This window comes from Microtus oregoni, unplaced genomic scaffold, assembly GCF_018167655.1.
Source record: "Microtus oregoni isolate MIOR12 unplaced genomic scaffold, Mior012 000086F_ref0000336, whole genome shotgun sequence".
In the NCBI taxonomy this organism is placed as follows: domain Eukaryota; kingdom Metazoa; phylum Chordata; class Mammalia; order Rodentia; family Cricetidae; genus Microtus; species Microtus oregoni.
Genome location: NW_024544552.1, coordinates 105312 through 122914, shown reverse-complemented (window position 1 = coordinate 122914; position 17603 = coordinate 105312). Strand labels below are relative to the sequence as shown.

At 44.0% G+C, this 17603-nt stretch overlaps 1 protein-coding gene across 4 annotated transcripts in view; it reads right to left on the bottom strand.

Annotated features, from left to right (window-relative positions):
- Rgs7 (regulator of G protein signaling 7) overlaps positions 1–14685 on the bottom strand; it is a 367840-nt gene extending 353155 nt beyond the window's left edge. Inside the window, exons 1-2 of one of the 4 annotated variants that reach the window (XM_041643499.1) lie at positions 14248–14685; positions 13061–13184 (exon numbers count right to left, since the gene is read on the bottom strand). In XM_041643499.1, coding sequence (XP_041499433.1) covers positions 13061–13138 — 78 coding nt within the window. In that variant the 5' untranslated portion in view covers positions 13139–13184; positions 14248–14685. The remainder of the gene's footprint in view (positions 1–13060; positions 13185–14247) is intronic. The other 3 variants (XM_041643495.1, XM_041643497.1, XM_041643498.1) reach the window with 3 other exon arrangements.
- Positions 14686–17603: the final 2918 nt, after the last annotated feature.

Below are 17603 nucleotides of genomic sequence, written 5' to 3'. Positions count from 1 at the left end.
CCTGAGATGCTCCCCTAGAGCCATCTCACTGATGTATGCATTAATCACCCAGAATCTCAGCTTTATGCTGTCATATTTGATCCTTACAGCATCACGAAGAAGCAGAAACTTTTAATCTGATTCGCGCTGAGGTTCAGAGAAAAAAACAATTGACTGGTCCAAGGGGTCCATGAAGCACAGGGAATTCCAGGTCCTTACCTCTGACCATGCTTTAGGTAGGTCACTTAGCCCCCATGAAAGTTACCTGTGAAGTGGAAATCATCCGTAGCAAGCTCACAGATCTTTATAAGATAATGAGATGAGACCATGTAGAAGGGTCTTCAGGAAATGGGATCTCTACAGAAATACCATGATGAGAACACTGATGCCCACCCCCAAAGACCTGGTCCTCTTTACCTGGAAAATAACCCTCTTCTGTTTCTGGTGGCTGGATCCTAGAATTAAATCTACACCTGAATATTTCCTGACTTTTGTTTCGTATTTTCTATAGTTTTTAATACAGCTATGAGTAACTATCTTCCTCCCAAGGTTTAGCCAAAATTATGAATAAATTCCTTTTCCTTTATTATATATTATGCAATTTTCTCTTAATACAAAAGAGTAGCTGCACCCAGAGCCAGGTCTTGAGATGTGGGACTTCATAAACAATTTATCATATATTTGCACAACATGAAATGCTCTATGTAACAGCTAAATGAAGTTTCACATGCCGTTTTGGCTTTTTAACTAATAAGATGGAAAAATTTTAAAGAAATACAAAAAAAAGAGGAATTTAGAAAGAAGAGAGAGAGAGAGAGAGAGAGAGAGAGAGAGAGAGAGAAAAGAAAGGAAGATGAAAGAAAGCCAGGACCAAGAGAAACCGGCAGCCGATGACAGTGGCTAGCCTGGCACAGAACCCACACCAGGCACTGTAGTGGCATTCCAATTATATTTTTAATAAATAAAGACTGCCTGAAGATCTGAGAGTAAAACAGTCCCACTGGTCAGCCTTACAGACCCAGTTATGGTAACACACACCTTTAATCCCAGTAGACACACTAGTTGCCATAGAAACTGGGCGGTGCATGTCTTTAATGATGGCCGTGCACTCCTTTAATCCCAGCCCAAAGAGGATTATAAAATGGGAGGAAACAGGTCTCAGAGAGGCAGTCTCCTTCTGAGATTCTGGGAGGCAGGATCACCATTTCAGACTGAGGCTGAGGTAAGAGTCAGTCAGTGGCTGGCTGTTTTGCTTTTCGGATCTTCGGGTTGAACCCCAATTTCTGACCCTGAGTTTTTATTCATCGTGCTTCAAGGCATCATGCTAAGTCTTTGCTCACTAACCTGGCAGCTCTCTAAGGCAGATTTTGTTATGAGTTCAGTCCTTAGGTAAGGAAACTGAGCCTTGGAGACATTCAGTAACTTGACTCAATCACAGAACTAGCTGATGGCAAATCCGTACCATCCACAGCAGACAAGACATGGTAACTCTTGTCCTGCCCTCATGAGTCAACTAGAAACAACAGCATCTCACCACTTCATCCAAAGCCGCCACAGAAGGCCAGATCATCAGAACAACAGGAAGTGAAAATGCTCTCCCATTCAGAAACCCAACATGTGCCGTCCTATGCACAGTGGCACAACAGAGGTTTCGATACATGATGGAAATACTAGGAAATGGCAGGTGCCACCCAAAGAAAGAATTCTCCGTGAACATACTTCAATTGCTAGTGACGTTATAAAGTGGCCTATAGCTGAGCATTCACCCTTCCTCAGTGGATGCTAAGCTAATGGGTCAATTCAAAGCAACTTTAAAATTAGAAAGAGGGACTGGAGCAATGGCTCAGCAGTTAAGAGAACTGCCCTTGCAGAGGACCTAAGTTTGGTTCCCAGCACCCATGTGGAAGCTCACAACCACACATAACTCTAGTTCCAGAGGATCCAATGGCCTCCTCTGATGTCCACAGACACCAGTCATACACACTGTGCACACACATACATGTAGACAAAACACAAATATACATAATTATACACATACACACAAAGCTTTTAATGACTTCTTCTCCAATAAAAGCCTATCTGAGTAATTCTAATCTTGGTTAAACAAAACCTCAGTTAGGCAGAAATCTAAGTAGTCATAATTCTCTATGCTAAGCCCTGGTCAAGTAAGAACAATTTAACTAGTATTTTAATAAAACTCAGAGACTCTCCAGGAATAATGTAGGAAAAGATGCCCATCTTCAGGGAGATACAAATCAAAGCCCCAGTGAGCTACTACTCCACACCTATTTGAATGAATATTGACAAGTATAGGCAAGAATATGGAGCAAACAGAACCTTTGTGGGCTGCCTGTGGGGATGCACAGTGATGAAAAAGGCAATCGCCCTGCTGGCCAGTAGTCCTGCTTCCAGGAGCACGCCACAAGAATTGAAAGCAGAGACATTTGGAAATTTCTGGGCATTCACGTCTGTTGCTGTACCGTTTAGAACAGCCAAAGACAGAGAAAACCCAAGGACTCCTGGGTGAAGAAGGAAGCAAAATGTTGAAGACAACTTCAAAGCAATAGTATTTGGTCTTTAAAAGGAAGAAACTGTGACGCATGCATGACGGTCTTTGGAAACACATGAATGATTTTATGATGGGTGGGAAGTGATCACCACAACATAAGGAACTGCATTAAAGGTCGCAGCATTAGTAAAGGCTGAGAGCCACTGTTCTTGAGGCTCAGAGGATGGTAAGCTTGTGGAAGCAGCGAATCCTAAAATATGTATGAGAAATATTGAAGAAAAAAAATGCTCTTTAAATGCCACCACTTTCATTTGTAAAAAAAAAAATCTAAGTACTTTTCATGTATTATAAAATTAATACTTACATGCACTGAAGAATTCCCCTCATCCAAGCTCAACATGTGCGTTCAATGAGTAAATCGAGCCATAATCTACAGTCTCTTTTTATTGATTTTATTGAGCTCTACACTTTTCTCTGCTCCCCTCTTACTCTTCCCTTCTCTTCAGTCCTCTCCCATGATCCCCATGCTCCCAATTTACTCAGGAGATCTTGTCTTTTTCTACTTCCCATGGAGATTAGATCCATGTATGTTTCTCTTAAGGTCCTCATTGTTGTCTAGGTTCTCTGATTTTCTTTGCTTTTTTGTCTAAAAACCACTTATGAGTGACTACATATGATAATTGTCTTTCTGGGTCTGGATTACCTCACTCAATATGATGTTTTCTAAGTTCATCTATTTGCCTGCCAATTTCAAGATGTCATTTTTTTTCCTGCCATCTTGACTGGCCAGGAACTAGCCACACAGCTCATGATAGCCTCAAACTTGTAGCCATGTTCCTCCCTCAGTTCCCTGAGTGCTGGGATTACAGGCATGGGCCACCATGCTCAAATTTAAACATGTACATCCATGTAATCCTGACAACACCGATTATTCTTATCTCCACTTTACAGATGAGCAAACCCACTCCAAGAGGAAAGCAATTTAATCCATAGCAAGTCTATTCGCGCTTCAGCAGTCTGCAAACACTGAAGCTAATTCTCTAGGTGCAAGAGCAATGGCTTCTATAATGTTGCTAATTTAAAGACACTCCTTACTCCTGAGCTATCAGGATTAGGATGGCTGGACCTGGGCGGGCGGGGGGGTGGGGTGGGGGGAACGGTTGGGTCTGAAAAGCAAAGTTTAGCTTTGTAAGGGAGAAGCCATACACTTGTGCCTCGTGCATCTCAATGAAGGGCTGGGGTTTTCAACATTCTCTTAATTCAGTTCATTTCTCTCTGCCCTTACAGTCAAGAGCTGTGCAATTTGGGTGCTCTGCTAGGCACCCAGAATTGCAGACTGGAGACAGAGGTGTATATATATTTATTGAGAAACCAGATGACCAAAAAATAAGTAACTTTTCATCTGGCCAGTGCTTCCATTTTCTTGCCATTCATTGACCTATTGAGAATAGACTGAGATCTATGTTTCATTGCTGTAAAATAAGTCACCGGCAGCTCAGAAAACAATTGCATTGTTCAAAAATCTCACCACACACATACTCCATATGTGGGGAGGCTGACTGCATGTCTGATGAGAACTGTGATTCCAATGTCTTCTCCCTCCACTAATTTATCTAGAGCCTGATTTCACATTTTATGTACTAATTCATGCACTTACACATCCGACATTCAGAGATACCTATTCTATCTCATTGATCAAAAGGCTGGCACACAGAGCAGAAACAGAGGTGTCTCCATCTTTACAGAGCTCTCAGCATTGCCACTAGTTTCTCAGTGACCTTGGGCATTCACAGTATACAGATATAGACATAGACATAGACATAGACATAGACATAGACATAGACATAGACATAGATATAGATATAGATATAGATATAGATATAGATATAGATGTGTGTGTGTGTGTCCAGATCTCTTATTAGGGAAATAGGCTGTGTGTTAGTTATGGCAATTGCAGCATCTAGGAGAGTAATGCAAGAAGATGGACAGTATGGCCCATGGGGATAGTCCAGCTATCCTGCTACACCTGTACCCCCCAAAGACACTAATAACCAAAATAGTTCCTTATTTCTCGGAATATTATTGTATGTAAATTCTGACAAATTATGTATGTAAATTATGTATGTAAATGACATGACATGTGGTAACTGCTAACTAGTAAAAAAATAAAAAGTCCTAAATGTAAGTAAAGTTATGACAGCTGACAAAAGATAATGATTTCCTGAGGAGAGGAAGCTTCCAGAAAAGCTAAACATGAGAAACATGGATAGGTACATTTCTAATGATGGCAGGGGACGTCACTGGGTGGCAGAGCACTGGCTTGATGTAGGTGATTGGGTTCCGCCTCCCAGGGAAGCACATATGCACACATGTAGTACATGTTCTCTACACACCTCTGGACTAGACAAACGCTTTCTGCTGAACCAGAGTGGCTGGCACTGAGATCTTTGTGGGACTAACCAAGGTCATGTGGACACACATTGTTCTTTAGAACCTCCTAGCAATGACTAAAAATGGGAACTGGTGATCTACTAAATGGCCCCTAGCCACAGGGACAGATTAGTCAACATCATGGTTTTTCTTTAAAGGCATTTATTCTTCTTGCACATGTTAGATAAAATGTAATGCATCATTTTATTTCTTTCCTTCGCATGTGACACAGATTTTTCAAAGCTTTTCATTCTGTGTCTCCACGCTATCTTATCTAATCTAATAATCACCAGACACATGAACACTTAAATCTAAATTAATTTAAACCAAACATGATTTAACGTGCATTCAGCCCTCAGTATTGCTGACCACAATGCAAAATGTCCAGATACCCAGTATGGCAAGTTACCCCAAGACCTAACAGTATGTCTATGATGTCTCCTCAGCATTAGGGAAAGGTCTGCTATCCGCACTGCCACATAGTATCGTATCCCGGGTCCCTATCAGCCCAGAATCTTCACACAGGATCGGATAAGCACAAATCTACTGGTCAAATAGATAAAACAAACTCCCCGTCCAATTACTTCTGGGAACCCAAGAGCTAACAGTGATCAAAGCCAACACACTAACTCTGCATAGAGTGGTGAATAGGGACCCTTCCATAGTCCATGCTGGAGCAGCAGGAGGTGGGTCACTTGCTAGCACTGAGCTAAAAAGACATTACAGTTATCAGCTATGCATTACGCATACGTCGATAATTTAGAGCAGACTTAGGAAGACAGACACGTTATGTGATTTAGAAAAATAATGTCACTTCAAAACTCCCCAATGCACAAAATAAGCAAATAGATAAAGTCCGACCTCCTCATCACCTCTGAAATGCCGCAATCCTATGCTTTATTTGGTTTATAAAATGTCATGAAACTATGCAGATACACGCATAGTCACACATAAAGTTATACACACATATATGCACAGTTATGCATAAAGTTATACACACAAACATGCACAGTTATGCACATATATATAAAGTTAGACACAAAGATACATACAACTTAAGAAGAGTTTGCTAACAAGTATAAGGTGGCCATCTAAACCCTCCGAGACCAGACACTGTGTCATGAAGATGATATCTTCAAAGCATCCTATAGAGCTTGCCTGTTTATACAATTGTAAGATACGATGAAAGCGAAGAAAATGTTCCCTCTTTTTCCTCTTCAGAAAAAAAAAAACCCACCAATTTAGTCTAACTGACCTGACACATACAAAAGTGTTCAATAATTTTTGTCAAATAAATAGTGATATTACTACTAAAATCAATAAACATTTATTGAAGACATGATACACATTGGGTGCTACCCAAGACACTTCCCCTAGGCTGTCTCACTGAACAATCCCAGGAGGGAAACCTTTATTAATTTATTTATATTTTCTCACTGTGTCAATAAGAAAACCGAAGTGAAAGGAGTTAGGATCCTAACTTCTTGGCACACAACTAAACCAGAGCCCAGCTGAGCTTTAAGGCTAAGACTTTCCAGTACCAGAGAACATATCCTAATTTGGCTAGCCATAAAAATAGAATAAGAACAAGATCTAATTGGGACTGGAGGGATGGCTCAGCGATTAAGGATATCGGCTACTCTTCTAGAGGTCCTGAGTTCAATTCTCAGGACCCATGTGGCAGTTCACAACAGTCTGTAACTGTAGTCCCAATGGGATCCAATTCCCTCTTCTGGTTTGCAGACATACATGCAAACAAAACACCCAATTAGATAACGTATATAAATAGACACATTGTTTCAAAAAGATCCCTGAATTTATTCATAAGAACATAGATAATGTTCTTATGAATAAATTCAGGGATCTTGGCCGGGCGATGGTGGCGCACGCCTTTAATCCCAGCACTCGGGAGGCAGAGGCAGGCGGATCTCTGTGAGTTCGAGACCAGCCTGGTCTACAGAGCTAGTTCCAGGACAGGCTCCAAAGCCACAGAGAAACCCTGTCTCGAAAAACCAAAAAAAAAAAAAAAAAAGAACATAGCTAATGGCTACCATTTTCCTAGACACTTTCCAAAAGACAGGCGATCAGATGGTCGGTCCTTCTACACAGGCCTCTCAGACAAGGTCCTTTCTAGCCAGAGCGGGAGGGCAGTTTCGGTGATGCTGGAGACAAGTCCATGTCTATCAGAGTTCAGAGTTCTGCTATTCTCAGAATTTTGTTAATGAAGCTAGGCATAATGCAAAAGGAATCAAAATGAAAGCAAGTATAATTCCCACGTTGCCTTGAGGAAACGGCATAAAGAAACCAGGTCTTCCATCCGCCCCCTTAGGAACCGGGTGAGCACCCACTTTGCCGTTTACAATTATTTTATAATTAGATTGATGCTGTGTGGGATAGACGTCTTTGTGGCCCTGACATTCAGAAGCCTTGCCGGCGCTACAAAGTGAGGAGCCTCCATTTGCTTGTTGGCTGCAGGTCTGTTCTCAAGGAGAACTGAACACTATTAGGTCACTAAACTGTCTCGATGGGAGGTATTTCCGTTTTCTCCGCAGTGATCATATTCTGTCACCCACACCACCTAAAAATACCCAGCTTCCCATCACTCGGGGGAACCACAAAGCTATTAGAAGGCAATAAAATCCCTGGACAGCTCCCTTTGGTGGATCTGCATTTTCCTCTGATCAATTCAATTCAGAGACACTGGAGATGAAAGTGAAGGAGGTAAAATCCAAGCCACAGATCCTCGGGTCACTCCCACAAACAGCCTGGGCCAGCAAAGAGCTCCACCAGGAAGCCCTTCCTGCTCTGAACTCAGTAATTATTAGCCAGAATTCATCATGAAAGTGTCACCGATAAAACGCTTCCACCTCCCCCAGAAGACGTGCTGAGGAGGACCCTGTCCTGTTTCATGGAACCCGCCATGATTCGTGCCACTGGAGAGGAACAGAGAGGTCTGGCTGTCATTACTGTAGACAACATCTCCTAGTCCAGAAAGGCACTTTCCTGACATCTCATTAGATAAGATGCACCACTGCAGAATGTTCCAGAAATGTGATGAAAATTCTTGTCTGCCTCCCACCTGTATCCTTACCTTCAAAATTGGAGGCTTAAAGGCCCCGGACCTTTGTATTTATTTACACACACCTTCCTTTTCTAACATACCTTTCGCTTGTGGTCACCCACAAATACTACCCCCTCTCCTGACATGTACTAAGCCCAGGCAGATCAAGAGAACTAACATTAAAACCCAGCAGAATGTTTTTAACAGTGGAAGTGAAGCTGGAGACAGCAGCAGCCTCTAAGGTGATGAGACTAACAAGCTTGTGATGATAAATGCACTGAACTGAAGCAAATCACAGCAGCAACTCAAGGCTGAGAGACTGACCCTGTCTGTGGTCCAAAAACCCTAGAAGAAATAGAACCCCTCCCTGTCTCAAAATAGTGTCAACTGTTCCAAGAAAGAGGGACATCAGATGTAGCTTCCAAATATACTGAGGTGAAGCTAGCCAGCAGAGACAACCTTCCAAATGGCAGGCTGGTGGTCACTGTGCCTTCAGGTAAGAAAGGCCAGCTGTCCCATAATGTTCATAAAGACTGGAACATTCCTACCCTTAAATACTGATCTGGTGCCACAGCCACAGTATTGTGTCATGGTGAGCACCTGTATAGAGTAGGTACCCAGGCAAGGATGGGACCAGCTATCATACCCAACAGATACTGTGAGTTATCAAAGACATTGCGTCCTCTCTTCGAACTAAGACAAACAGCATATTAGTGAGTTTTGTACTTTTCCCGTTGATTTTGTTTCACACAGAAAAGCAAAAAGACACAAGTGGAAGGCAAACTATTACATAGAAGCTGAAGAGAGGAGGAGAGAGTGGAATGCAGGCATGCCTGACAGAGGACAAAGGAGAGAGGCATGGTGAACTTGATAGGTTTGCTATCTCCAAAGCCATGCACCGTCCAGTAAGACAACGAAGGAGGAAAAGACTTTCCTTTTCTTTTCTGACAGCTGGAGCATAAATGGTGACTGCAGTAATATCAGAAATTATTGGCTATGTTGAACATTCTTGCGAGTGAGGTGCCAGCATTACAACAAATCTGAAATATTGGCCCCAAGGTGCCCTAGCATTTTGTTTTTCCAATGCAGGACTGTCACTTGCAGGAAAGGAGTAATGCATGCTGGCTAGTGAGCGGCATGCTGGCCAGACACCATGTTTGGACAGCGTCAACCTGCACTCTGGGATCCAGCTCGGCCATCTTTTGCAAACAGTACTGGTCACAGTAGCGGTTTCTCTCAGAGATGATCAAAACTGAAAACAGTATTTACAAATCACTAGCCCAGAAAGGACCTCAATTTCTGACAACATTGCCACCTCTACAAATGTTTGAAGAAACTGGTCTGGCTCCATCTCAAGGAAATTGATTACTTACAGCTCCAATCTAGTTAGCACCCATCTGAGGAGAGCACAGACAGCTTCAGAAATAAAAGCGTTCAACGCTCATCATTTTGCAACTTTTAAAAATGTCCTCAAATATATCAGACAACATTATCACTCTAATTTAATTTCCTGGTTATGAAAAGGCAACATTATAAAGCCAAGAATTGATAAGGCAAATATTTCATCCATAACAACATTTAAAGTGGATCTCAAACATCAAATAAACTCTAGAGACCCTTTCTATTAAGCTAAAGTCTACTTGCAGACAAGTCAGACTGACTTTTCCATACCAACTGTGATCACTAGGTAGCATTGCTGTGCCCTAAAGCCTTTAGAATGGTAACATTTACACAGCCTCGCAATCACAGCTTGACGTGCTGAAGACTGTCTTCTGTCAAAACACTGTGAAGGGACCGAAGAGACAGCTCAGTCGGTAAAGTGCTTGCTACTCAAGCATGAGGACTTGAGTTCAATCCCCAGCACCCACAAAAAAAGACAGACATGTTGACAAGTTCATAATCCCAATGTTGGTAAGGTAGAGGAGGTTGGTAGTTCCCTGGGGTTCACCGGCTAGCCCGTCTGGCCTAATTGTCAAGTTCCAGGTCAGTGAAAGATTCTGTCTCAAAGAACATAGTGGAAGGCTCCTGAGGAAAGACACCCATGTTTGATCTCTGGTCACACACACACACACACACACACACACACACACTAGATTTTTAGATGGGAAAAGATGACTGTACTTTTCATTATTTGTCAGGACTCCTATGATCTGTATTAGAGAATCACAATGGAGAGAGACAGCAAACAAGAAATTCGCACAGGGCAGCATTCCTATGTGTTCTACACTGGTAACCATTAACAGTGCTGCAGTCCTCCCCAGGGTGTTTCTAGGACGTCGTCTATAACCCATGAAGACAGAGTGGAAACAACACACATCTGTCTCAAGTGTCTGAGCAGAGAGCATTATGATGGGGGCAGGCAGGAAGAAAGGGAAAATGCCACGAATCTGGCCACTTCAGATCACACGTTCAAGAATTGCACTTCAGCAGTGAAGGAGAAGTGGAAAATTGGCATCAGTCAATAAAACAGCAATTTCTCTCGCTCTACTCTCTCAGCCATTCTTGAGCAATGCCCTGTTAGGACTAAAGGTCTTGGCTGAACCTTTGGTTGACTTCCATATTAATTAGCACTGTAACGAGAGCCTAGTTCTTCATGAAGGGGGAGCTGTTGAAACTTCCTAATACAGATTGGCCCTACACACCTCTTCAATTACTTTGCTAGTCATATTAAAAAAAAATGGCCTCCACAGAGAAGTTATCAAGTGGTAAGCCCACAGAAGATATGGTGCCAAGGTAAAACAACAGAAAAGCCATGAAGTCCCGTTCTATATGTGTATACACATAGACCATTTTACACAATGACTAGCGAATGATAATGATTCCAAGTGTTTATGACTTAGCCCGCATTGTTTAAAATTATTACTTATGTCACAACAAAACTTACATACACACACACATGTTCAGACAATTCAGACAGACTTTAAATCCATGGCTAGACATCATGAGTAAGTAAGATTTACTGAACTTAGCTTTGCTTATCAATCACATTTCATCTGGAAATTTTTCCCGGAACATTAAGTGAAATAATGCTGTTTTTAAAGAATTAAAATGTTATGCAGAGGCAGACTCAGGAAGGTTGCTGCAAGTTCAAGGCCAACCAGGGCTACATAGTGAGACTACGTCTCAAAGGGACAAAACAGTTAGATTCTCTCCATGAAATCTCCATGAAGCCTATACGCTTAAATTTAAAACTAATAGCAATTTGAGACTGTGAACTTATAAAGTCAATTCAAAATTAGTAATTTGAGACTTGAGAACAACAAATAATTAAATAATGATATCGCCGGGCGGTGGTGGCGCACGCCTTTAATCCCAGCACTCGGGAGGCAGAGGCAGGCAGATCTCTGTGAGTTCGAGACCAGCCTGGTCTACAAGAGCTAGTTCCAGGACAGGCTCCAAAAGCCACAGAGAAACCCTGTCTCGAAAAACCACAAAAAAAAAATTAAATAATGATATCAAAGTCACCTGTCAGTTGTTTATAGGCAAACAGGAAAATAAGGCAGCAGTGTTACTTAACAAGCATAGCTTACTCTCATTAATTTCCCCTCGAAAAAGTGCACTGCATATACTCCTAGAATAGATTTTCAAATTCTCACATCTTGCATGTCACAACATTCAAAGTCATTCCAAGTAAAAGAAAATATTGCCATTTACTTTCAAGCACCTAGATGCCACCAGCATAATCTTCTTCTCTAGACCAACTCTCTATTTAAAATCTTCTCACACCCAGTTACTGCACTCAGTGTCAGAATAGAATAGTAATGACTTAGATTCAAATACGTAGGAATCTCAATGCATCAATATGGATAAAAATAGTGAAACAGTCACCTAGTCTCTTGTTTTTTTACCTCTTCATCATGTGGTGTCTCAGACACATCTAACTGCCTTTACAAGTCTATGGAATAGCACTGTCCACAGACTACATGATGAGGAGCTGGCATTGTGTCTGGGCTCTATGTGTCTGCTCTTAGAGCAATACTGATATTCCCTCCAGCCCGTTCCTCACTACCTTTTACCTTCTCTGGGCCACAGAAGTAAACGTTGGAATTCTGCATGGGCTAAGGCAGCACACAGTCTTTCTTCTGCATGCACAATCAATTCACAATCTCATCCTGGATTCAGGGGGCTCCTGCTAATCAAAACCCTTATAGACATTCTTGACTTCAGTGTGTGATTTCCAGTTGTCATTGTCAGCTAAAGAAACCTAAGCTGATACACACCTCAGGCAACACACTTAAGAAAAATAATCCCAGTAAAAACTACAAGAGAAAAAATCAACACAGAACTTACATAAAGAACACTGCATCCTTAATTTTAGTAAGCTTGTTGATTATTGCCATCTTGAAGTTACCTAAGCAACCACTCTAAAACCCAAGCGAAACCCAAATGTGTCTGTAGCTCGATGCCTAGAAGTTTGATGCCAAAAACATGACAGAAATCTGTCAGATATGTTTGTGGAAGGGGGAATCTGGATTGCACAGATCTATCCCATGGACATACGACCCTAGAGTATAGATGCTATAGATAAAAACACCAGAAACAATACAAAGTGCAGAATTAGCTTAAGACCAACAGAACTAGAATCATTTAGTTGTGAGTAAACTCATGAAAGCATATACATCCACGAATATAATCATTCTTGCCACACATCTGCAACGTGGTCTCACTTTATTTCCAAAGTATGGTACACTTGAGAAATTATTATAATCTAAATGTTTGGAAGGGGGACTAGGAAAAGCCTCTGGAAATTACAAGGGGTGCTATTAAATCAGGGGGAGCAAACAAAACTCATTGAATGGTCAAACATGCAGTGATTGATAAGGACAGGTGACGATAACAATCAGCAAAGAATATGCCAGGTCTCATCCACTTCTTGTCACTTGGAAACATCCAATTGTATTCTAGTATAGTACATAATCATTGATGATCTGGGAATTCACAAAATTGATAAATACTCTGATTCAAACAAAGGACATAGAAAGGAAAAAAGGGAGGAAGGAAAGAAGGAAGGAAGGAAGGAAGGAGGAAAGAAAGAAAAAAGCTGAAGGTTCCCTTTTCTGAGGGAAGAGCAGAATTCTTACCTTTCTGTATACCAGCATGTTCGGTGATTCATCTGCCACCCCGTTGCTGGTCTGTCCATAATTATTCCCCTGAGCCATTTCACCCAGAACTTGGTCCCTCCTTTGTGAGGATGATCAGTCCGCCCTACAAAGGATCAGAGAGGCTCCAGTGAGATCCTGGAGGGAGTCCTCAAGAGAACAGACTCCCCTGACTCATCTTCATGTCCACAGTACCCAATCCACGGGGAGAATTCTCCCATCCCGGGGCTGACTGGAAGGACACCGGACATAGACTTAAAAAGAAAGAAAAAATAGGAGAAAGAAAAGGAAAGGAAAAGGAAGGCGTTTACAGCTGTAGCAGCCCCGGGGAATTTTAACAGACAGCCTTCCAGTGAGAAACAGTCATCTGGCTAAGGTTTCTGTGAGCTTCATTTTATGGACACTCTTTTTGAAAGTGTTAAGTACTCACTTAAAACCCGTGGTTTGCACTTCTCTAGTACCGACAGCTCTCTGGGATGCTTGCAGCACCACTTGATGTGGTCCTCCCCAAAGAGCGGAAAGCCAACACCCATGGCAGCCCACTTTCCCAGTAGCCCAGTAGTTTCCCATGACAGGCACATCAGAGGCCCCTTCCCCACAAGTGTTCTCCTGCACAGTCTCCTCTCCATTCCTCGGGTCCCCCACACAGCCTGGGCAGAGGCTTCTCCACTTTCACCTGCCTTCACAGCCAGCCCATGGCTCCTCTGCTGCTCCCACCTCACTCGGAGCACTAAGTCTGAACCTAATCCTTACTGATCTTTGGAAGAAAGCATCCGAATTAGGTTCAGGCAACCGGAGGCTGGTGAGAAGTCGAGCCTTGAGCAAATCACCTGGCACACCGCGGAGAGCAAGCTAACTGCACAAGCCTGGAGCGATCAGCCAGGAGCGCAGAAAAAGCTGAGTCCCAGCTCATCCTGCTTGGCCCTCGCTCTCAGAGGCAGCAAATGGCAGGCAGGCAGGCAGCCTTGCCCCGCACCAAGGCACCGGCGGCACCGGGCAGCAGTTTCAGCACCGTGGACCGCGGCGTGCGCAGCACCCCAGCCCGGCCCGGCGCGCGGCTCCGGGGGATCGTGGCTCCCGCCGGAGTAGGATGAGAGCTGGGTGCCGGCCGAGGGGTCCCAGGGACTCCGGGTGGCGCCGCCTCCTCCCCTTCAGTCCCCTCCGTTTACCTCCTCGGCCAAGGTCACGGCCCCGCGGCTCCCCTCCGGGCGTGCTGCGGGCAGGCGCTGTCAGCTGGCGGCAAGCGGAGCAGCGAGGCAGGGCAGCCTCATCACACTCGCGCTGCTCAGGCCACCGCCACCCTCGCCGCGGTGCACAGGCGGCCCCGGCAGCCGCCGCTCGCTCCCGCTCCCCCGGGCCGCTTCGCTCGCTCGCTCCCTCCTCCGCTTCTCCTCCCGGGGACTGGGACCAGTCGAGCGCGCGCTGGAGTCGAGACGCCCGGCCCGTGCGCGCGACTAGGGGGGAGGGAGGAGGCGACGGTCACGTGGGACAGGGACGCCCGAAGGTGCCGGCTCGGACGGGCTCGGCTCCGCCGCCGCCACACCCCTGGGTGTCCCCGGTCTCCCGACCCCGCAGCCCCTCGGAAGCACGGGCCCTGTGCCTGGCGCTGGTCAGACCACGCTCCCGCGCCCCGCCCGCGCCGCTGTTAGGCCTGGAGAGCCAAACTGAGCTAAGCAGGAGGAAGGGCTTGGCGGAGGGTGGGTGGAAAGCTGGGTGGGTGAATGGGTGGGTGGGTTGATAGAGAGATAAGGCCCCCTACCGCTGGCAGGTCTACGTCGTGTGCCTGGCGACCCTTCTGGCAGAACTAGGGAAGCAAATGATTGATAATCAGCACAGAGAGCTGCTGGAATAGCCCAGATTTGAAAGCAATGGCCAGGACCAAATTCAGCAGCCCCTCCTCTCCTGTTTGCCTGTGGCTTTCACTGCCTCCTCCTAAGTTGGAGAAACGCGAAGGAATTTGGAGGCCTTGACCTAAAGGGAACAGTCTCGCCACCTGTGTCATTGAAAGACCATGGCTGAAGTCTAGCTGTTTTAACATACTGGACTCAGAGGAACGCGGCTTCTGTTGGTCCCTGTATTCTGCCGGGTTCACAGAATCACAAAGGGTCTGTGATTGCTGATACCTATGAACTCTTCAGGTCCTTGCCGCTGATTTCTCAAAGGTTAGAAAGACATGAAAGAGAAAAGTGTTCATCAGTTTTCTGGGACATTAGGAAGTTGTAGGAGCCTAAGAATCTCTCCACCGGTTCCCTAGGTCTTTCTTTTCACTGCTCAGCAAAATTCTCTTTGTTTCCAATCTTTTTGAATGGGTCCTTGGAATTTTTACTCGAACCCTGCTGCTCTCTCTCCAGTACCCCCACCCCCACCCCTTTCCCTTTGCCCTGTCTACTTCGGGATACTCACTTGGTTTAGATGGATAGATATGGAAAGAGGGACTGATGGATAGATGGATGGATAAGTGGCTAGATATGGAAAGAGGGAAGGGCCTGAAGGAGTCTCTAAGGCTAGTTACAATTGCCAGGAAAGAACTAAGGAGGAAGATTCAGTCCATAGACAACTCATAATTTGTGTCTCTATGTAAAGGACACCTTGATAATTTATCCTGATAATTTATCAGGACTCCCCACTCTTCAGATGAGACCCAGGCACACAGCCTAGATCTCCCCAAATCCATCCGTATCTTAGATTTTAACATTCACCTTCATAATTTTCTTATGTAATGGAGACTTGTATGGTATAAATAAGAAAAACAAACATGGGTATTGCTGGGCCTTTTTTTCTGTTTTAAAACCCTAAGTATAGCATAATCTCAACTGTCATCATTCAAATTCATTTTACTATTTTCTCTATGAACCATACATGTTGTAATATTTTTGTTTTAAAAAAATTAATTTTTGAATGTGGCAATATTACATGCCAGGTGGGACCTCTGATCAGCAGGCAAAAGGCCTGCTTGTAGCCTTATCACGCTCTGCCCCCAAGACATTTAAGAGCTTTTTTCTTTCTGTTTAACTTTAACAGTTTCACAATGGGAAAGAAATCTAATTGTATTACTATTTTTGAAATATGAGAAATAGTGTCTATTTTTGTAAATAATTCCGAGTTTAGGCATCCTAAGTTACCACTTTCTGATGTAGGCATGAATTTTCATTCTGGAAGTAGTTACTTATTTACTGTGAGTGAAAGTTTCCTCTGTTCTTCTACAAAGAATTTAAGCAAGCACAGTAGGTATCCTTTGTCCTTAAAGAGTCTCCAGTCAAGTTGGGGAGATATAAAGACCTCCTTTTCTCATGCCTTGCAACCAGTCCAGTCAGCAGGTCCCAGAGAGAGCATCCAAAGGAACCGTGTCAAGTGCAAATGCTATGTGATTTCCATACTTAACATCTCCCAAAGGACTCTAAGCTGCTCAAGATGAAAGATGTCCTCAAGACACCAACAATGGGGAGTATTATATGAACATGCCCCTGCCAGTTCTAAAGTTGGTGTGCTAACCTGGTGCCCTAGTTGGCTTTCTGTTGCTGTGATAAAATGGTGATCAAAACCAACGTGGGAAAGGAAAAGGAACTTGGTCTTTCAGGTTACAATCCATCATCATGGGAAGTCAAGACAGGAACTCCAGGCAGGAACCTGGAGGCAAGAGAAGCAGGGACCATGGAGAACCAACTGACTTAATGGTTTGCTTCTGCTGAGTTGCTCAGCTACATCTCTTATATAGTCCAGGGCTCCCATTCTAGGGATGACTCCACCAACAGTAGGCTAGACCCTCCTACAAAAAAGCCCCACAGACATGGCCACAGGCCAAACTGATCTAGGCAATTCCTCAGTTGAGATGAATCTAACTTGTGTCAGTTAACGGAAACTAACCAGCATACTTGGCTACTCTGCTCCAGGCACAGCATCTTTGTGTTCTTTTATGTGTTATAAATATGCGAGTGCCACAGGGCATTTGCACTGGCTCCGCCCCCCCATCCTATCCAGAATGTTCGGCCTTCAGATGTTGGTGTCACTCTTCCGCTCTTATCTCAAGAGATACCTTCTCAACAAGGACAATTATGTTCTCAATGAAGACAATTATGCTCTCAAGTCCTACATAAAATAACTCATCCTCCCTGTAGTCTTTTACACTCTTGCACCAATTGAGTGTCTGTTCCTTGTAACAGGACTGCAGCTTGCTTATAGATTACACTTGTCTTTCTCCTTAGGTTCCATGATGGCACAGACATTTTCTCTCCTGTTCACTGCCCCATCCTCCAGACATGGAGGATCTGTCTGACAAGAGTAGAAAGAACTTTAATTACTTATGAAGCCGATGATGAGATGAGGTCATCAGCATGGTTCACTGTGAACCTCTGGTCAGACTGGAAGAATAACTGTAGATGATACTGAACGGAGCTGAGTAGCACCAAGACCCATCATAGACAGGAATGACCTCCCCTTTGAACCTGCTTCCTCTCTATCATCATGGCAAAGGACAGCTCCCCCCATCATACACCCGCTTCACAGATGAATGCTCTTAGCACGAATT